The sequence below is a fragment of the Gorilla gorilla genome, chromosome X (genome assembly GCF_029281585.2).
Source record: "Gorilla gorilla gorilla isolate KB3781 chromosome X, NHGRI_mGorGor1-v2.1_pri, whole genome shotgun sequence".
In the NCBI taxonomy this organism is placed as follows: domain Eukaryota; kingdom Metazoa; phylum Chordata; class Mammalia; order Primates; family Hominidae; genus Gorilla; species Gorilla gorilla.
Window position 1 is genome coordinate 55469572 of NC_073247.2, and position 22929 is coordinate 55492500.

Sequence of the window (22929 nt, forward strand, 5' to 3'; positions counted from 1 at the left end):
ATGGCAAAACCCCATCTCTACCAAAAATACAAAAAATAGCTGGGCGTGGTCATGTGCACCTAATAGTCCCAGCTACTGAGGAGGCTGAGGCAGGAGAATCGTTTGAGCCCAGGAGGCGGAGGTTGCAGTGACCCGGGGTCGCACCACTGCACTCCAGCCTGGTCAACAGGAGTCAAACCTTGTCTTAAAAAATTAAAAACATGAAACTTAGTTTCAAAACACAAATAATACTATTCAATCTAGATATGAACTTTTTTTTCAGTTGTATGGTGGAAAGGATTGCCAGTTGTAGAACACTAAACTAGACTGCTTTTTGCTTAATCTATAGGAAGAAAATGAAAAAAGAAGTCATCATAAAGACCACTCAGATAGTGAATCTACATCGTCAGATAAGTAAGTCATTTTTAATGTCCACTTAGTATTTCTTTTTAAAAGGCATGTTTCTAATACTGTGTCTCTTTTTTAAGTTCTGGGAGGAGGAGGAAAGGACCCTTTAAAACCATAAAGTTTGGGACCAATATTGACCTATCTGATGACAAAAAGTAAGTCCTTGTAGTAATATTTCTGTGAACTGATGCAAAGAGTTATCCTGTGCTAGATTGGGAGTTCTCTACAATTTCCTCTTCTGTTTCATTTATTGTCATTTTTTTCAAGTTGACATGAATTTAAGCTAAACTTTTTTTGCTACAATTAAAATTTTAAAATTTTTTTTCAAAAATAGAGATGGGGTCTCACCGTGTTGCCCAGGCTTGTCTTGAACTCCTGGGCTCAAGGGATCCTCCCACCTCAGCCTTCCAAAGTGTTGGGGTTACAGTTGTGAGCCACTGCACCCTGCCAAATTTTTTTTTTACTTAAAACTTTTCTACAGTTTTTCATCAAGACTCTGACTATATGCTAATTACATAATCACAAATTATATTTTTAATTATATGAAATAGTTACATGAAAATGTATTTATAAAATATAATTGTACAACTATTAAAATAGTTTTTTTCTTTTATTGGTGAATAATTTTTATGCCTATTTTTTGTTGGGAAGTTTTCTTTGGAGAAATTTAAAAATTTAAGCATTTTCTTATGGAAAAGTAAAATATTTATAGACTTAATTGTTTTTTCTGATTGGAACACAAGGGTTTTGAAGAAATGGTAAACTTCCATAGGTATTTGTAGCAGAGTTTCACTTTTGATGTGTTATTTTATTGCAGGTGGAAGTTGCAGCTACATGAGCTGACTAAACTTCCTGCTTTTGTGCGTGTCGTATCAGCAGGAAATCTTCTAAGCCATGTTGGTCATACCATATTGGGCATGAACACAGTTCAACTATACATGAAAGTTCCAGGGAGCAGAACACCAGGTAATTTGTATGAACTAACATATCTTGTTAAAATGGAAAACAAAATCAAAATATGAAACGTGGAAAGACAGCCAGAATATTGTCATTTATAATGAATAAAACTGAGAGTTGTTCCTGTTATAATATTAGACTTTTTAACTGGGCTCAGATTAAGATATTTCCCCTTTTCATTATCTTTTTTTAGTGTAATAGCCCAGAAATATTATAACAATTTAATCTGGAAAGGGGTCATTGGAGCACCACTGGGAAATAAGTTCTTTTGGCCTGAAGACTCTGTTGTCAATCCCATCTGTTGCAGAGAGTGATGGGGTGCAGTGCTTTTGAATTTTTCTTTTAACCCAAGTAACAATAAAAAGTATGTTTTATATGTAACCGAATGCACATGTATGTATACAGCAGCAGTTTTATTGAACAATACGTTTTCCAATCTATTCTATTCTGTTTCATTTTAAAAATAAAGTGTAGGTTGCAGTTTTCTAAGTGGATCACAACTCGCAGTTTTCTAAGTGGATCACAACTCACGGTTTTAAAAAACTTCATGATGTGGAGACATTACTAGACTCATTCTAATAACTAGTCTAGACTTTGCCACTAATTAGGCATGTCACTTTTGGCAAGTTACATTTCTTCTTTAGGTCTTTTTCTTCATTTATAAAGTGAATTACATTGTTTTTAGACTTAAATTTTCCATCCAGTACTGAAGTACCATCTTCTTTGTGCTCTTTTGCATTGACATGAAATTTCACAGGGTGATATTCAAAATATTTAACAATAGCCACAATCCCAGCACTGATCAATTAGAAGAGATACTGTTGATGACCAGTTCAGCTGTACCAATGTACTGTGGGCTGCAGGTCTCCCTCAGGTGCTTCTCTTTGCTACTTGATGCAGCCATGGTTTGAAAACCAGACTGCTTCCTTCTTTGTTCACATTCTTACTGAGTCGTGCTTAAGAATTTTTTCAGAATAGGGCTATGCTTGCTTCTGGGTAAAATGGGTCAGTGGTTCCCCATCCCGGCTGCTGATTTGATTCTCTTGTCCTTTTTTCTTTTTTAAGAGACAGGGTCTTGCTATGTCACTCAGGCTGGAGTGCAGTGATGTGATCATAACTCTCTGTAACCTTGTTTAACTCCTGGGCTCAAGCAATTCTCCTGCCTCAACCTCCCAAGTAGCTAGGACTACAAGTACATGCCACCATGCCTGGCTAATTGTTTTGAGGTTCACATAATGACTTCAAGTTATTCTTCCCTCTGGACCTCCCAAAGTGCTGGGATTATAGGCTTGAGCCACCACACCTGGTAGCTTTTTAAAAGTATGTAATTAATTAATCTCTAGGATTCAGATCCAGGCATGAGGGTAGGTGGGTGGGTTGGTTGGTTTTTAACTGAGGTCCCCAGAGGATTCTAATATACAGCCAGGATTAGAACTATTGGTTATAATTGTTATCCTCAGACCATTAGAAGCCCAATTCTGTGATATTTTATCCATAGTCAGGTAAAGTGCAAAGAGTTCTGGAATAAATGATAGAAGAACTATGTTCTGCTCTGTACTCTGTCATTGGACACTGATATAAATGTTGGGCAAAAAACATTATTTTGAGTACCTTGTTATGGGGTAAACACTGTTCCTGGAGATTAGTTCATAAGGAAAAAAATGGTAATGATATCTATAATAGCTAATATTTATTGCTTACTGTGTACAGATGGTCCCTGTGTTGAAATGGTTCAACTTACCACTTTTGGACTTTATGGTGGGTTTATCAGAGTATTAAATGCATTTTCAACTTAAGGTATTTTTCAACTTACTATGGGTTTATCAGGATGTAGTCCCATCTGTAAGTTAAGGAGCATCTGTATTAAGCACTGTTATATGCATTCATTAGCTTATCAATCTTCAAAACAACCCAACAATTTATAGAGATTATTATCTGTTCTTACATATAGGGAAACTGAGTCAGAATGGTTTACCAACTTGCCCAGGTTCAATTAATGACTAAGCCAAGGAGCCTGGCTCCAGAGCCTAATCTCTTAACCATGATTATACTGCCTATCATATAAGCTCTTACTGAGTATGTTAGGAGTTGACACAAAAATGCTACAGTGATGAAGAACTAAATACTACTAGAGTGTTCTCTGTTGAGCATTTGTAAGGTTTTGTTTCCAAAGACCCATTTTTCTATAGAATTATAGTGTGATGTTTAATTTTTTTCTGTATAAGTACCGTGTGCTAACCAATTGCACCACTGGAGCTCCAATTTTTTTTCTTTTCACATTTCAGGTCATCAGGAAAATAACAACTTCTGTTCAGTTAACATAAATATTGGCCCAGGTGACTGTGAATGGTTTGTTGTTCCTGAAGGTTACTGGGGTGTTCTGAATGACTTCTGTGAAAAGTAGGTTTCCAAAGTAAATTTTCTTAAAACATATATTAGAAAGCAGTAATTGTAAACAATAACTTACCAAGCTGGATCTCCTAATGGATACATTGCCAGTATTCACTTACCATTCAGCGAAGAATTCATTTTAAATTATTTGATTCCAAACCTCATATTTTGTGTTATTGGAAATACTTTAAGAAAGATGCCATGAAACAACTTCATGCAGTAGTAGTACCCATGAATTAAGAAGATAGAAAAGTTGAGTTATTAGTTTAATTTTTAAAATGATGCGTACTTATTCATTTGAAATGTGTGTATTCCAAGAAAAATTGTTTTGTTATAAATGGTTTTAGGAAGTAGAAGGAATTCTTTATTGAGCACCCGTATAGGCTGTGAATAACTGAAGCTTGACCATAATACCTTTTGCCATATCATGATATAAATTCTTTTTAAACTGACAACTTTTTCTATGAAGAAATTTTATAAAATGTATTATTTATTTTTTATTTTTAAATAGAGATGGGGTTTCACCATGTTGCCTAGGCAGCTCTTGAACTCCTGAGCTCAGGCGATCCACCTGCCTGGGCCTCCTACAGTGCTGGATTACAGGCGTGATCCACCACATCCAGCTCAGATTTTGTTTTCTCTAGTTGAAAGAACTTGGATAGTTCCTTTCCTTAAGATCCCAGAAATAGCTTTTATTTACTTCTGTGTCTTGCGTTAAAAAGTACTTTGGAATTTTTTTTTAGTTGGTTTCAGTTTGATCATTTGTCTAGATAGAACCTTATTCTCTTCTTTTCTAGAACCTTATTCTCTTCTTTTCTAGAAAGTACTTTATTATAGAAGGACCTGATATTTTCATTTAGTAATAACATTAGAAAATTAGTATAGGATGAAAATATACATTATATACACATTTGGCGTTATGCCCCCACCCCAATTAAAGGGGGAAAACACCCACAGAAAACATTTACATGAGATTACTTTGAAAACTGATTATACACATATTCCACATACTACTTTATTTTTATTTTTTCCTTTTTTGAGACGGAGTCTTGCTCTGTTGCCCAGGCTGTAGTGCAGTGGCATAATCTCAGCTTACTGCAGCCTCCGCCTCCCAGGTTCAAGCAATTCTCCTGCCTCAGCCTCCTGAGTAGCTGGGATTACAGGGGTGTGCCACCATGCCCTGCTAATTTGTGTATTTTTAGTAGAGACAGGGTTTCACCATGTTGGCCAGGCTGGTCTCGAACTCCTGACCTCGTGATCCACCCACCTTGGCTTCCCAAAGTGCTGGGATTACAGGCATGAGCCACCACGCCCAACCCCATACTAGCTTCTAATTTCTTACTTTGGTTTAAGAATCTTTGCTGTAAATATTTGGATTTAGTAAGAAGTGCATCGTAGTTGAAAAACAAAAAAATATATTAATCCACAGTTTCCTTATATAAAAGCAAGAGATAATTACCTTATGTTGTCTTCTCTATTCATATATTGGTTTCCTTCAATGTAAGAAAGCCAAAGATACAGAGTTTTAAAGCTTCTAATGTACTGATGAAATAACGTGATTACTTTAATCTGTACTTTTTTTATGGACCAGTAGCAGCAGAGAAAGAACATTGTTATATGGGAAATCTGCATTGTGCTATAGAAAGATTTTTATTTCTTAAACTTTGAGTTAATACTATATTGTTGCAGCTATAGTACAGGAATCCTTGTTCATTGTTTCTGAGTAGGGACTGGCTATTTTTAGGGTGTAGTTTTGTTTCCTAGCTAAATGGAGAGGTGTCTTGGGAAAAAAGATAATTAGAATAAGCAGATGATGTCCAAAAAGCTTGAGCGTAGGGATAATAAAAATATCAAGTTAGAAGGAAGGATTAGGTAAATTTAATAACTCAGTTGTGAAAGTAGTACTTGCTTCTTCAGCATTTCACTGTAATTTTGTTTCACATAAAGATTGTTGCTTTTGATAGTGACTGTATACTGTATCTGTAGTTTATTTTATGGCTTCAAATAATACCTGTCTTGAAATAACCATTCTTTTGAATATATGATTAAAATGATGCATGCTTTTTGGTAAGTTTGATTTTTGGGGTGGGGGGTGTCTGTTTGGGATTACTTGCTTGCTTTTGGATAAAAAGTTTTCTCTAATTTTGTAATGGCAATACATGGGTGAAATAAGGCTAGGATTTGTGTCTATAGCCATTTTTTGCTTTATAGGCAACTTTTTCTGGACTGTATCTACTTGGCCTTGTCACACACAATAAGCCAATCCTTATCCCTTTGCAGTTAGGCTACCATTTGCGCTCTAGTCTAAACTTTCAAGAGTAGCCTTGCATTTTTCAAGAGAGAAAAAGAGAGACTAAGGTTCTTTCTAGATCATAGTTTGGCGATTTATTTTCCATGAAGGGCCAGATAATAAATATTTTCACCTTTCCTGGTCATACGCTGTCTGTCACAACTGTGTCATTATAGCACAGACACAGAGATAGTACGTAAGTGAATGGACATAGCTGTATTCTAATAAGTTTTTTTTTACAGAAACAGGCAGTGGGCTGAATTTGGCCCGTGGGCCATAGTTTGCCAACCCTTGATCTAGATAAAAAATTAAATTTAAACCAGTAAAAACAATTGTAAAGTATACTTTATCATGTGCTATAGCACAAGACAAATAAAGTAAGATTATTTCTTAGATCTTAAGGAAAGGAACATTTTTACTGTGTAAGTTCTTCCTTCCCCAAAATATGAAATTTGAAGTGGTTAATTCAATTTTGTAAAGTTCTTTTATGGGAAAGGTTGCTATGTTGTTTAAAAAGTACTTCATATCATGATGGAGAATAAGAAGCCAGATATTAAAATAAAAGCTTAATAATATCTAAGGAATGTTTCCAAAGTATATTGGTAGTAGTGGTCATGATTATTTGTGCATGTGCGTGATTGTTTGTTTTTGCTGAAGTTGTTTTGAACTGCATAGTTTTAATCAGCTAATCATCAAACTCTATGGAGTCTGACATCCAGTCTCCTTTTCCTCAGAAATTAAGGGAAGTTCCTGGTACTTGTATTGCCACAGTGTTCCTGTTTATGGATTTAAATGACTTGATGTCAACTCCACCTTCCATTTACCTTTTAGGGATTTCTAGGTGCTCCAGGGAGAAGGCTTCAGTCAAAAATAGTCTTTGTTGAAATGAAATTGAAAGTGAATTTATGTGTTACTTGAAAGTAGCTTTGGATTTCATTTGGATCTTTGAAAAATCAATTTAAGATGGTAATGCTGGGCCGGTCCACTTACTACAGGTATTATAATTCCTGTAATCCCAGCACTTTGGGAGGCCGAAGCAGGAGGATCTCCTGAGGTCAGGAGTTCGAGACCAGCTTGACCAACCTGGTGAAACCCCGTCTGTACTGAAAATACAAAATTAGCCAGGCGTGGTGGCAGGCGCCTGTAATCCCAGTTACTCCGGAGGCTGAGGCAGGAGAATTGCTTGAGCCCGGGAGGCGGAGGTTGCAGTGAGCCTAGATGGAGCCACTGCACTCCCACCCAGGCAACAGAGCAAGACTTTGTCTCAAAAAAAAAAAAAAAAAAGTAACACTGATCTTTAGTAATTTAGTACTCAACCATAATTACACACTCTATATACATACAGCAGATCTTTTTGCACAAGCAATTATGTTTCAATAAAATGAACAAGTGTTTATTTAAAAAATTTGTGACATTTTCTTCCAGTCTTACTAGGAGCTTCTTAATGTAGTTGATCCATTTGCATTATTTTTTTCTTATTTCAGAAATAATTTGAATTTCCTAATGGGTTCTTGGTGGCCCAATCTTGAAGATCTTTATGAAGCAAATGTTCCAGTGTATAGGTTTATTCAGCGACCTGGAGATTTGGTCTGGATAAATGCAGGCACTGTTCATTGGGTTCAGGCTATTGGCTGGTGCAACAACATTGCTTGGAATGTTGGTCCACTTACAGGTATTATAAAGAATATGCTTAAAAAAAGTTAATTTATAAAGGATTATATCCAATAGGACTGTTCCTTTTTTCTTGAAATATAACTCACTAAAAGTTGTAAGAAGAATGTCTCCTTGCATAGAATTGTAATTCGTAGTACAACAAATTAAATTCAAGTTAACAAATAGAAATCTAAGAGCATAGATGTTAGCAAATAACAAGTTTATGGCTTCTAATATACATGAAGGTTATAATAATAATTTTTAGAGTGCTTGGTTTTATTTTAAAAAAACCTTTATGAGAGAAAACAAAGTAGAAAAATTATTCTTTCACATTTAAAAAAATCTAGTATTTCTTATGAATAGCTCTGTAATGTCAAAATCTGAATTATGCCTGCCTTCAGGCAGTACTCACTTAAGGTTGAGAATGTGGAGTTTAGAGCCAGAAAGACCTGGATTAGGACCAGGATCTGGCTCTTATAACTTTGGGCAAGTTATTTAACCTCTCTGGTCCTCGATTTCTTCATCTGTATAATGGAAGTAATGAAATTAATAAGGTGATGGTGAAGAGTAAATGAGATAATGGGTAAAAATAAAAACACAGTGCTTGGCACATAGTCATAGGAAGTGCTCTTTATATGATTGCTAATATTATTACTACTGTAATTATCATAAAGCATAAAAATTATTTTTATAGTGTTTTGAGGTTTTCAGAATTGATGTTGAAGATATCACCTGAGCAGGTGATAATGGTTATCTTCATATCTTTTGATACTTTGGGTTGCTTTATAACTGTTTTTTTTTTCCTAGCCTGCCAGTATAAATTGGCAGTGGAACGGTACGAATGGAACAAATTGCAAAGTGTGAAGTCAATAGTACCCATGGTTCATCTTTCCTGGAATATGGCACGAAATATCAAGGTCTCAGATCCAAAGCTTTTTGAAATGATTAAGTAAGTCTTTTCTAAAACTGCTGTAGTCCCTCTCTTTTTGGGGAGTGTTAACTATTAAGTTTTTTTTCTCCCTTAGAATTATGTTGACATCAAAGCAAAATGGTGCAGAAGTCTAGCAGAATGTATTATGAGAATCCACATGTTAAAAATATTTTTCCCTTTCAAATAGCCCACTATGGTACAGAAAGGAAAAAAAGACCTATGATTATAAACCAGTAGAGTCACAGACCTGTGCTTCTTTCCCATTTCCCTCTGAACCACCTGATATCCCAGGATAACTTTAGTTTTAATATGAAAATCTACCATTAATAACTTGAGGGGGAAAATGGCATCACAGAATATTTGTTGTCACAGACAAATTAGCAGTTAATATAGGGATTTGACTAAAATGCTGATTTTTTAATTTTTAATTAAATCATCTATCTTTTAAGTGTCTGTTTTCTGAGCTACTTAAAAAAATTTAGTATAAGTTATATAAATTCTTATCTAGGGACCTAGTTTGAATACATATATACCAGTAAGCTTCACATTTGTTTTCACAGTTTCTATCTTAGCCATTTTGTAAATCTATTTAGAGGTACTATTTTCAAATAGTGCTATATAGCAGTGTTTCCCTAAACTGTGTTTTCCACTACTAGCTCTGTCCCCAAAAGATGGGGAATTCTGGCTATGGAAATATGGGAAATGATAGATTAAAGTTCAGCAAGTGAACAAGTCCTTTATTTTAATTTTTTAAATTTATTTTTTGTAAAATATTTCAGATACTGTATATGTTAATGTAATTTGTGAATGAGGGAGAAGAGTTATAGTGTACAGTATTTCCCAAACTTATTTGACCAGTATCTTTTGAAGAATTAGTTTTCTCAAAAGCTCATTTTGGGATACACTGCTTTATATTAATTGATAAAAATAAGTTTGTCTTAGTCTTTGTTAAAATAGAGTTTACATTAAATATTTCTCCTGCAGATATATTAATTTGGTCAGCATATGTTGTTTTCAAAATACTGTATTTTGAAAGTAATCCTGGTTTGTTAAAATGATTTCAAATCTAGATCGAAACTTTTATTTAAACAAAAGTTGTGTGGCCAAGGTAACATGCCTATAAATTATTTTATGACAGTCTTTTCTCAGTTGCACCATTTTCTCTAGTTATAGGTAGAAGGGTAGGGGAGACAAAAAGGACCAAAAGCCAAATTATAGCGAGTAATGTACTACAGATTCTTTAGAACATTGGATCTTAGGTACCATACTCTCGATAAATATAATTTATAGTGCGGTGGGGAATTGTCTGTCCATTTATCCTGTTATATGTCAGAATGGTACTTTACCCTGAATAGCAAGTTCAGTGTTATTTTTTGAAACAAAAATGACCTAAAGTCACTGAAGGTGTTTAGTAATTTGGAGGTAGTCATAAACTACATGCTAAGTCAGATCACTTAAAGGTAGTTCAATGTACAAGCCATTTATCTAACAGCTATATAGACTGAAAGTAACTCATTACATTATGAGTAGATTAGGATTTTATAATTGGAAAGGATTTTAAGGTCACTTAATCAGCTCCTACTTAATATAGTAATCTCATCTGTATTCATAATTTGTGGTCATCCAGTGACTTCTTAAACATTCTTTTCACCTCACTATAATTCTTGCAAGTTCTTTACAAAATGGCCTAAAGTCTACCTGTCATTTGGTCCCAATTTCCTAAATATATTTAGGATTTCTGCAGAATAAATCCCATTCAACAAATGTTTGAAAACTCACTCTATGCCAGACACTGTTCTAGGCACTGATGATAGACATACCAATGTTTAAGATGAAATTCCTGTCCTCTGGAGACTTAAATTCTAGTAGAACAAGACAGAAACCCCCAGTATAATTTATTTATATGAATAAGATAAAATACAATAATATTTGGGAGGAGGGAAGGTCAGAGTGCTCCTTTTGCTTAACTGGTCTGAGAGTGTGAGTTTTCTGCTTAGCCCTGAATAATGAGATGAAATCAACTACACAAAGATCTGTGGGTAGAACCTTTCATATACAGAGAACAGATGAAGGCTAAATTGGGAATAACTTTGGCATGTTTATGGGACAGAAAGGCCAGGGTGACTATAGCTGAATGAGAGAAAGGAAGAGTGATGGTGATAAACTTAAGCAAGCAGGAATGAGATCATACATGGGGTTTCTGGACATGGTAAAAAGTTTATATATTAATTCTAAGTGTTACAGCTTGCCATAGAGGATTTTAAGCAGGAAAGGAATAGGTTTCACTTTAAATTTAGAAAATGGATCTAGTGGGTGCAGTGGCTCATCCCTATAATCCTAGCACTTTGGGAGGCCGAGGCGAGCCGGATCACTTGAGGTCAGGAGTTTGAGACCAGGCTGGCCAACATGGCGAAACCCCATCTCTACTAAAAATACAGAAATTAGCTGGGCATGGTGATGGGCACCTGTAATCCCAGCTACTCTGGAGGCTGAGGCGGCAGGGGTGGTGGGGCGGGGGGTTGCAGTGAGCCAAGATGGTGCCACTTCACTCCAGCCTGGGTGAAAGAGTGAGACTCTGTCTCAAAAAAAAAAAAAAAAAAAAAAAAAAAAAAAAAAAGAAAAAGAAAATGGATCTAGTTGCTGTGTGTGGAATGGGTTCCAAGGGGTAAGCTTAGAAGTAGGGAGGACAAATTAGGAGGCAATTGTAACAGTACAGACCAACCTGGACAGAGATTTCCCTGTAAAAATAGAGAGAGGGGGTCAAACTAGGGAGTCTTAAGGAACTAAAGCTCGTAGAACTTGCTCATAGATTAGGTGGTTGAGTGAGAGGGAAAAAGGAACCAAGGAAAACTTATAGTCTTTTCTTCTTGTTGCCTGATTGTCATTAATGTAAACATTAATCACCTCTATCATCTTTTCCGTTCCCTACCCTCCCCTCAATATTCTTGATACCCTTTGAGACTCCTTCCAGTTTATCATTAAAATGTTGAGGTATCGACATTTATGTTGTTATAAAGTTGTCTTGTGTTGAGGTTGGACACACAAAATTTGGGTGTTTTTCCACTTATAATTTATAGTGATACTGTTGTTTCTTATACATTTCTTTTTTTTTTAACCTAGATGCACTTACATTCTTATCTGTACTCCATTTTGCCCTACACTACAAAATGTCTAATCATTTAAATCTTGATTGCATTCCTGTGATATTAACAATTCTCCTCCCAGCTTGAGTACCTATTGACACACCAGTTGACACACCAATTGAAAATGTTAACCACAAGTCTAGACCCCTAGGCCTTGCTTTATAAGCCTCCCTTTTTGAAATAATTGTCATTGAGCCATTGCTAAAAATGTACTTTTCAGCAGCCAACATGGCTCCCTTTCTTTGATTTAATGAGTCTTTGCTTATTGTATACAAGGCTCTAGGCTAGGCCCTGAGGGTTTATAAATACATGGTATAGGTCCTTTCTTCAAGTAACAGTTAGTGCATATAAATAAAATAGATTGAAAGAAATTCGGTGATAGATCCACTGATGTTTCCAGCCTAAGGAGTCAGGTCTTTTAAAAAAACTGTGCATTCTGGGGAAGAATGTATTTTGTGTGATGGGTGAAAATGAGGAGGCAGGGAGAAGAGAAAGGAATAGCACTTAAGCCAGCTTAAAAGCAAACTCTTGCACCATCAGAAAGATGCCCCAGTTCATCCATAAAATAGCATACATACCATATCTCCTTAAGTCCAGCACAGTTATGTTTTCATCCAGTGAAAGAGTAAATCCCTTTTCTTCACTTGAGCACCAGGCAAAATAGTTGGCTTGTGTAGAGAGGCCATGTTGTATGAATAACTTCAGTCTTCAACCGCTAAAGTCATACTCAACATGGTAATTCTGAAAGGCTCAGAGGAACTCTGTAGAGGAATAGCAAATGTATACTCCAAGTAATGTTCTCTTCCTCCTGCTGTCATTCTCTCCCCTATACCTCTCTTTTTTGCCCTCCCTCCTGATTACCCTCCCTGCTGTGCATTTGCGTGAGCTTAAATGTATATACGATACAACTGCTATATGTTTATTGTCAATAATTGGTGGTATGTTTTGGCTTGAGTGCAATGTGTGATGAGTAGTAAAATAAGATGCAGTTGTAAAAGTTGGTTAGAAGCCAATTATGCTTTGTGTACCAAACTTAAGACTTTCTTCTGTCAGAGAGCTCTTGGTGGGTTTTTAATTAATATGATCTAATTTAGGTTTCATAAAGGTGTTTCTAGCTATTAAATAGAGCAAACTTTTGGATAGTAAGAGGAAGGAGTGAATGAAAGATTCTTTGGCTTTTAAGTCTGGATACTTAGATGGTTTAATAATAATGCTAGTTAATAAATCGGGCTTAGTACTTAGCCAAGCACTGAGTAAAGTGCTTCCCAGACTGTATTATTTCTCACAGCATCCCAAGGTCATTCAATTGACTAGAGGTAGAGCCAAGATTTAAACCCATATCTGTCTGTGAAAGTGCTTGAGTGAATCTATGGCACATGACTTCATTTGGGGGCAAGTCTGGGGAGCCATTAAAAGAGTTGGATAGAGCTATTTAGAAGAAGCTGACTAGAGAGTCTTCTACCTAGGAGTTGGTGACTGTCTTGAGAGGAAAAGGGAAGAAAAAGTTGGGGATAGCACTTTGTGGGGGATATGCCTGTTCAAGAAAAAGAAATACGTGAGCTATATAACAGGAGAGCATGGAGACTGTATTGTTGCAGAAATAGAGAAGGAGGTCTTTTTCCACAAGCACAGTTTTGCCGTATAATTGTTATATCCATATCATTGCTCTGGTCTTCAAGTCTAGTAGTTCCTGCCAAAAAATGAAGTGCTGTTGGTTTTTTCTGGCTTGTGAGCTGTACCAGTTCTTAATAAATGGTTTTCCCTTGCCATTCCTTCCCTCTGCTTTGAGTTATTTTCTTCATCTCCTGTTCACTCTGCCACCCACAGCAGTTTGGCTTTCTACCCTTGGTAAGCCCAACACTTCTCTTGTTGAGGTCACCAGTGACCAACTGTTGTACATCTGCAAAGGCACTAATGTACACTTTCTTCAGAAATCTACCTTTTTTAAGCCTAGTATGTGAATGCCTCAAATCTGATTCCCACTTGCCTTGTCAGCCATTTCTCCCACTGCTGCTTTTAAATGTGTGCTTGAATTGTTTTCTATTTATTAATATTTTTACCACTCCATTTGCTATTTTAAACCATCTTTAATATAACTGCAGTTTTTATATCTCCCCCTTTTTTCCTTTGAATCATCTTTTAATAAAGCATTAATTCTGTATATGTTGAGCACACGAATTATAGGCTATATTAAAAGAAAAAATAACAGCTAAATGAAATGAAATAGAGAAGATATACAAACATAGTCTTCTTCCTTAATTCTCCCCCGAATTGTTATTTTTAATTCTTAAATACTGTGAATCTACAGTGTGTAATTTTTAGGCTTTCATAGTTAAGTGGTAAGCCCGCTCAACCAAAAAGAATGTAAGCAAAATTTACCTTGTGCCTTCTCATCCGCTCGCTCCCTCCCTCAGCTCTACCCAGTTCTTTTTATTCAGTGAATGTTTATTGTGTACTGCATTGGTACCCAGGTTTGTGCTAGGTGAAAAGGATTTGATCACTTCTCAGACTGCTCAAAGTGAATTGAGAAACCGTCAAACCATTAAAACGTGATCTTTAATGATAGAGATATTGGTAAGAAACCGTGGTGGGGCAGCATAGAGGAAGGCTCTTCCGAAAGAGTGGAAGGTTCAGTAAAGGCTTCACCAGAAGTACTACAGCTTCGCAGTCTCTTATTGTAAACCCTTTAGGCTAAATGTGTTTTGGAGCTAAGAATTTTTAGATTTAGCAAAAACCACAATGAGATACCATCTCACACCAGTCAGAATTACTGTTATTAAAAAGTTAAAAAATAACAGGTGCTGGCAAGGATGTGGAGAAAAAGGAACAGTTACACACTGTTGGCGGGACTGTAAATTAGTCCAACCATTGTGGAAAGCAGTGTGGTGATTCCTCAAAGAGCCAAAAGCAGAACTACCATTCAACTCAGCAATCCCATTACTGAGTATATAACCAAAGGAATATAAATTATTCTATCATAAAGACACATGCACACATATATTAATTGCAGCACTATTCACAATAGCAAAGACATGGAATCAACCTAAATGCTCATCAGTGGTAGACTGCATAAAGAAAATGTATATATACACCATGGATTACTATACAGCCATAAAATAAGAATGAGATCATCTTTTTTCCAGGAACATGGATGGAGCTGGAGGCCATATCCTCAGCAAATGAATGCAGAAACAGAAAACCAAGTGCCACATGTTCTCACTTATAAGTGGGAGCTAAATTATGAGACCACATGGACACATAGAGGGGAACAACAGACACTGGGACCGATTGGAGTATGGAGGGTGGGAGGAGAGAGAGGAAAAATAACTAATGGATACTAGACTTAATACCTGGGTGACAAAATAATCTGTACAACAAACCCCCATGACACAAGCTTACCTATAACAGACCACGTGTACCCCTGAACTTAAAAGTTAAAAAAGAGATAAATGTTTTTTAGATTTAGAAAGGTAATTGAGTACATTTATAGTATATCGTACCTTCCCAGCAGGGTCTGTTGTAGTATCCTGGGAACAAACATATTAGTATTTCAGCACTAAAACATAGAAATAGTCACTCTAATGAGCTAAGTGAATACTGTAAGTAGCCCCAGGTCAAATTTCAGCACCACATGAGTTTATGCAAGATTTATGAAAAATTTGTGGGATTATAATAAGGGATTATGAACCTGTATTTGCACTGGGTTATTTAATAATGGGAAATGTTGTTTTCTTCTGTTGTCACCTCCTGATTCCTCATTATCATTTTGAGAATAAATCGCCTGTACTTCTTTAAGCAAATCAGTATCACTCTTGCTTTTTCTCTGCACTTTCAAGTTCAAGTCTGGTCTTTAAGGACCCTGTGATTCCATAAAGTTCTATTTATCTGAGTAAGTCATTTAGTAAATCTCTTCAAATTTCTACAACCTAGCCATTTTGCTAAAATACATTAATCATATTCTGCTTCACATTCTTCCAGATATTTCCTATGTTGGCATAAGTCAAAAGAATATATATTATCTTGATTACTTCTTTCATTTGATAATGCAGTGAACTTGACTTAAAAGTTCACAACCTAACTACTTAGGAAAATTTAAGTGGCAGCTCAGTGGATAACTTTCTCTTTTGACTTCATTTAACTATTTAAATGAAATAACTTTTCTCTGCAAATGAACTTAATTTCTCCTTTAGACCAAACTTTAATGGTCTTTCCCTGGTTTATGCCATACTTGTGTGTTCATATTAGCTGAAGATAGATTTAAACTTCTGTTGCTAAAAATTTCAGGTAGACTTCACATTGGCAGTGACTGCCAATGAGAAGTCTTTATCATTTTTAATATTTTAAATAATGGTCAAATTTGCATGTTGGATCACTTGGTAGCAAGATGAAGCATTAAATGGAAGGCAGAAGATTTAGAGGCATAAATTAGAAGGTAATTGCTCCAGTTCAGACAAAAGGAGAGACAAAGATTAGAGGGTAAAATAGACTACACTTGGTAATTGATTGGTGGTGGAGTTGAGCGAGAAATCTGTATTGCTGGACTTTGGCTTGGGCCAGACAGTGGAACATTTGTGCTTGTTGTTGAAACTGGAGATAAAGAAGAAATGAGTTGGGTGTAGAGAATGATGGTTGTCAACTTGACTAGCTTTAGACATGCAGAACTTGAATTGCTCCTACAAGATTTAAGTTGAAATTTCTATTAAATAGCAGTTAGATGGATGTATGGTTCTATTGCTTAGAAAAGGAGTCTGAGATAATACGTTTGTAGCCCTCAGCTGGCTGATAGGCAATCACTGCTAAGGTATTAGCTGTTGAGTTTTCCGAACCATTAGTTATTTTTAAGGTAGAGCAGTGCCCATACAAAGAAATGAATAAAGGAAAACTTTAAGATCAAGGGTACTGATCTCCTTTAATTCATTCAACTATGACGGTTTTTCTAGGTTAATATATCTAGTCTCCTTTAAAATATATAAGATTTACATGTATAACACATCGCTGCACTCCTCCCCAACTTGTTTATACTTTTTCCTCCAACTTTTACTTTGAAATTTCTTAAACCTACAAAGAAAGTTGAAAGAGTAGTACAGCGAATACCTGTGTAACCTCATCTGGATTCATCAGTTAAGTTTTTGCCACATTTATTTAGCAGTCTCTGTATACACATACATGCTTGCACATGCTTTTTCATATGAGCTCTATGAAAAAGTAATTTGCAGACATCATGAGATATCACTTCAGATACTTCATCCTGCGTCTTAAGAATAAGGTTATTCTCCTACATACCTGTAATACGATTTACCATATCTAGGAAATAAGAAATTCCATAGTATGAGTTAATACACAGTCCACATTTAGATTTCCCCAACTATCCAAAAATGTCTTTTTTTTTTTAAGCGCTTGCCTCTCCATATTGAATTAAGGTTCACATTTAATTGAATATGTAGTCATTGTGTCTTCTTTAGTCTCTGAAACCTACGAAAGTCTTTTTTTAATGACATTTTCTTCTTGAAGACAGCAGACCTTTGTGTTGTGCAGAGTTCTACATTCTGGATTTGTTTTCTCATAATTGTATTTAGGGTAAATTTTTGACAAAAACTACTAATGATGTTTATTTTTGTTAAACTCCTGCCTCACTCCAGTATAAACTATGTCAGAGATATTTTCCTTAGTGGGTCCTGAGTAAATTTAAGTTTTACTTTAAAAAGGCAATTTTAAAACTTAAAATTAGGGGTGAGGAGATTATTGTTACTTTCTAGTCCATCTTTTTCATAGTATATGGTTTTTATCCTGTGGCTTTAATTTTACAACTGGTAGATTAAGATTTAAAAGAAACCCTCGCTGGGTGCGGCGGCTCACGCCTATAATCCCAACACTTTGGGAGGCCAAGTCGGGCAGATCACAAGGTCAGGAGATCGAGACCATCCTGGCTAACATGGTGAAACCCCGTCTCTACTAAAACTACAAAAAATTAGCTGGGTGTGGTGGCACACGCCTGTAGTCCCAGCTACTTGGGAGGCTGAGGCAGGAGAATCACTTGAACTCGGGAAGTGGAGGTTGCAGTGAGCCGAGATTGTGCCACTGCACTCTAGTCTGGGCGACGGAGCAAGACTTTGTCTCAAAAAAAAAAAAAAAAAACCCTCTGCAAATTCATGATTCCCATTTTAAGGTATTTGAGATATAGTACTTTGGCTTATATTTTATTTTTCTCTTTGTACAATACTAAGACGCTTTACGTCATTTTCATAAGACTCATACATTCCTTGTTTTGCCTCTGAAGTATTTTTTTTAACAGGACATTTGAAAGGAATCAAGTGTTAGTGCAGGAGATGAGCTCTGCAGACTGTTGGTACTGATGAGAGTTCCCTGTAGATAACAGGCTTTCAGAATAAATAGACTTATAGGTGCAGTTGATAAAGCCAACCCCCAACAAATATGCCATAAGTTGTTACAGTCATGTTGGACTGTTGTCAAGTTAGTGCAATGGTAGTATGTTTTCAATACATTGGAAACTTTGGTTTATTCACCAGCAACTTTGTGAGTTCACTTAAATCACCACGATAAGTAATTTAGTAAATTTTAAAATATGTCAAAAACAGAATGCCAAGGAGTGCATTTTCCTCTGAAAAGTTTAATGTTAGGAAGTCTTAGATTTAGGAGGAGCATATCAAATAGTATGCTGAGGAGTAGAAAGTTAATTTTGAGGATACACATTCATTTGTCTTACGCCCCTGTAATCTGCCAGACAATAACACATTCTAAAAATGCTAATAACATATAAGCCAATGTTTGAAAATAAATTCTCAATTTCAACAGTGCCAAGCTCATTGAAAACCACTCTGCACAAACTTAATTTCTTGTCATATTATTTTGTTATTCTTTTGACCATCTTAAAAAGCACTGTTTTATATTTTTTCTTTTTCTTTCTTTTTTTTTTTAAATTAAAAAAAAAAAGACAGGATCTCCCTATGTTGCCCAGGCTGGTCTCAAACTCCTGGGCTCAAGGGATCCTCCTGCCTCGGCCTCCCAAAGTGCTAGGATTAAAGGCATGAGCCACCATGCCTGGCCAATATTTCAGTTTTTAATAAAATGTGCCATCTTATATGCGCAATGTTAATGTTTTATGTGCTTTCTCTGTGCCTTTTGTGTATATGTGATCACTATGTGTTCGATGTTTGCCCATCCGTTTTTATTTTCCTAAGTCTTAGAGTCTACACTATTTAATATCCCAGTAAGATATTACAGGAAGGGCAGCATTATGTAGTTTCTGGAATCCAATCTGCCTTCATATCTTAGCTTCTTCATTTATTGGCTGGGGAACTGCGGACAGGTTGCTAAACCTATTAGTCTTTATTTCCTCTTCTGAAAAATGGTGATAATACTGTCTTTCTAAAATAACTTTTATGACTGTTATGTGAGTCTTAGCATATGATAAGCATTCAGTAAATGGTAGTTGTTGTAATTATTATTATTTTATAGAAACCCCAATTACCTTCAATTTTTTTAATTAATATTCTTGGACCTAGTGTAGTGCTTCTCAAATGTGGACAATTTTTCTTCCCCCCACTTTCCTTTCCCGGGGGACATATGCCAATATCATGACTTGAGTGGGAGAGATGCTACTAGCTTTTTTGAGTAGAGATTAGGAATGCTGCTATTAAATATCCTGCAGGGCACAAGACAGCTCCCCATAACAAAGAATTACCGAACTATAAATACCAATAGTGCTGAGATTGAAAAACCCTTATCTAATCTAATGGAATCCAGATTAAACACCTTTTGAATAACCTTATTTCATTTTCTTTTTGGTGTGTTAACTATTATACTTTGAGCTGGCATTCATCATACAATTTTTTCAAATTAAATAACTTTAATTTAGTAATTATATGATTATTTTAATACAGTTTAGGAATTTGACATGTCAAGTTCAAATAATTAACATTTATTGAGCATTAACTGCCAGGCACAAGTCTAAGCATTTTATATAACATGTAATCCTCATAACAGCACTGTAAGTTAAATATCCCCTTTTTTCAGCTGAGGAAACTGAGGCACAGAGGTGTGCAGCTGGAATTTGAACCCAGACAGTCTAGGTATAGAATCTGCTCTTGCCCACTCTACAGCTCTTTCTAGGGTCTCTTAAAGGCTCTAATCCTAAAAACGCAGTGATTCGTGAAGTTGATATTTTACCAGTCTATTGAAAAATACACTACAAATCTGAGACATTGGTTTTAATTTTGACACTTATGAAGTAAGAAGTTTGCGCTGGTTCTCTCACTTGCTGATCACAAGAATCACCTGAAACTCTTATTAAAATACGTTTTCAGAGCTCTATGCAAAGAACTCTGGGAACCTTTTTCATGGTGGCCTAGTGAATCTTATCAGACAAATTAGGTCTTTTTTAGAACTAAGAATTTCTTTGCTCCCTTTTCTTTCACATACATTATAGGTTATTACCTTACCTACCTACATAAAATATACTTTATCACAAACACAGAATTTCAAAATGTAAATTAAAGCGAACTCATAAGTATTAACTCCCTTTTGTCTTTGATTCCCTTATTTAAATGGATAAATATGGTGTTATACAACTCTTTAGTCCACACCCATTTGACCTAATAATGGACCAAGATTTTTCCAACACTATGCGTAGATAATGGTATAGCCATAAAGACCAGTCCATAGTTAGCATTGATCCTAGTGATGTAGTGCTGTAGTCCTGGTGGTCTTCTAATACTCTGTTGGGTTTGATATATAATGCTTTTTGATAACACTGACCAAACAAAATCTAAAAATTCTAAAACTGCATTCTCATGGTTAATATATATATATTTGCTTTCATGCTTTTCTCCCCCCCATCTAGGAGCTTAAAGTTCTTAAGATAAGCGTTTTTTCATTGACTGAGACCTTGATTTTCAGCCATGTGGTTGGTGTAAATAAAACTGTTAGATGCCTTATTGACATTCATATACCCACTATTGTCCTAGGAGAACACAACCCTGGAGCGACAGGTGGCAAGAGAGTTTTCAGAGCTCATATGTTGGCTTGCTTTTCCTGCATGGCTCTTTCAGTAAGGGAGACTAGGCAGAGCAAGGCACCTCTTGGTGTTCGTTAAGTTATCTACTTCTCAGTGGCTGAGACTGTTACCATAAAGCATTTAAAAGTGCAGTACCAAGTTAACCCATATTTCATCTATCTTCACATTGATATTTGGTAACTTACTTTGGAAACTGAGTCACATTGCCATTAGAATGTCAGAGTAACCCCCAGTGTTGTCTTAACTTTGATGTAATATAATATTATTATGGCTTCATTCTTGTTACTTCCTGCCCCAGAAATGTCATGCGAAGATTAAAATCTTGTAAGAACAGTTGTTTGTTCCCCAAAGAAGCCCCCATACTACCTTCTTGTGGCATTCTTTCTGTACAGAGTGTGCCTTCCCCCACCTCTTTTTCCTGTTCATAATCAATTAAGTAAATTGATTCAGAAATTTCAACTTCTGTTTGAAAACTTATGTGATTCTCTACCTCCCCTCACCTGAAGATGATCTCTCTCTCTCCTTTTAGTATCCATAGCATACTATGTTTATTTTTGGCCTAACGTCCTCATGTATTGATTTATGAATATATTGTGCATTAATTGCCCATAAATAAGGCTTTTGATAATTTGTCTACATATTATTTTATTCAGTTATCTTGTTCTAATATTGCAAGTGTATTTTCATTCTATTCCCTGTGTGAAGTTGTTCTCTAAAATTCTATCGCTCTTTTAAGCTTCATCTTTGAGATCACTTTTTGGTTGGATTAGATTCTAGTATATAACCTCAAATATGCCAAGCTCTCAATCAGCCTCTTCCTCATGGTTTTCTTCCATTCTGGAACTTCCTTTGTCCCCTGCCTTTTTGTGTAGTCTTTCATCGAAACAACTAAAAACAGGGATTGGGTCCTGAAACCAGTACTGATCCTTAAACGTCAAACAATGCTGCTTTTCTAGCTGTTGAAATCATTTTTGACCTTGTTTCTAAAGTACACGTATGCAAAATAGCATTTTCCATCTTCTATGTGTTCACACCTTTTGCAAATGATTTATTCTTTTGTTTTTAGCAAACTGAATTCTTTTTTTTTTTTTTGAGACGGAGTTTCGCTCTTGTTGCCCAGGCTGGAGTGCAATGGTGCGATCTCGTCTCACCACAACCTCCACCTCCCGGATTCAAGCAATTCTTCTGCCTCAGCCTCCCCAGTAGCTGGGATTACAGGCATATGCCACCACACCTGGCTAATTTTGTATGTTTAGTAGAGACGGGGTTTCTCCATGTTGGTCAGGCTGGTCTCAAACTCCCAACCTCAGGTGATCACCCGTCTCGGCCTGCCAAAGTGCTGGGATTACAGGCACGAGCCACCGCGCCCAGCCCTCAAATTGAATTCTTAATTACCGTAAGGTAAACTTACAGAAATTCAGCAAAACTAAAATTAAGAGGAAATGAGAATCCTGATTTTGTTTAGCTTTTATTTTTTAGCTCTTTAATGTACTTAAATGTTGTCTTTGTATAAAATCAGTCTGGGGCTAATCAAAGCAGAATAGGTTATCATTTAAGTCTTAAATGTTATATGTTTCTTTACTACGATCCTTTCCCTAAATCACTTTGCTTTCTATTTTTCCCTATCCTTCAATTGAATCACATTCTTTCTTTTTTAGGACTTGCTCATTACTGTGGACTCCATAAGAGCCTCTCTCTCTCTAAATTCTTCTGTTCCAAGTGCTGCCTTTTGAAAAGGCGAAGGAACAAAAATTTCCAATGTTAAAAAAGTAAAGGCAAGGAGAAATCACAGTTTTGTTATTCATCATCAGATAAGATTAATAGAACTGTCAGTTTTCTAAGATTTCGGTATCACACAAAATATAAAATATAAATTCTGGAGCAGAATTTATTCCAGAAGCAGACTGACTACTTATGGCTTAGTATTTACTCTTAGCAACCTTATCTCAGACCCCTTGTTATTTGCAGGAAATCAGTATACTGCCTTTTTTAAGATGAAACTACCAAACTAACAATACATTGTAAATTTACAGTCTAAGTGCCAGTGTAGTCAGTGGCATTGAAGATGAAAATTTATCTGCTGAGTAACAACTAGCCTGATACTCCATAGAACCAAGGCTCTGTATTTGGAAAAACTGTGCTT

General features: G+C 35.9%; 1 protein-coding gene across 19 annotated transcripts in view; it reads left to right on the forward strand.

The window, feature by feature from the left end:
- KDM6A (lysine demethylase 6A) overlaps positions 1–22929 on the forward strand; it is a 235507-nt gene that overhangs the window by 206101 nt on the left and 6477 nt on the right. For 18 of the 19 annotated variants that reach the window (XM_004064043.4, XM_004064042.4, XM_019019413.3 and 15 more), the window contains 6 exons: positions 329–393; positions 468–542; positions 1205–1353; positions 3630–3744; positions 7510–7697; positions 8486–8627. In XM_004064043.4, the coding sequence (XP_004064091.1) occupies positions 329–393; positions 468–542; positions 1205–1353; positions 3630–3744; positions 7510–7697; positions 8486–8627 (734 nt within the window). Of the gene's footprint in view, positions 1–328; positions 394–467; positions 543–1204; positions 1354–3629; positions 3745–7509; positions 7698–8485; positions 8628–21906 lie in introns of all 19 variants that reach the window. The other variant, XM_055376776.2, reaches the window with a different exon arrangement.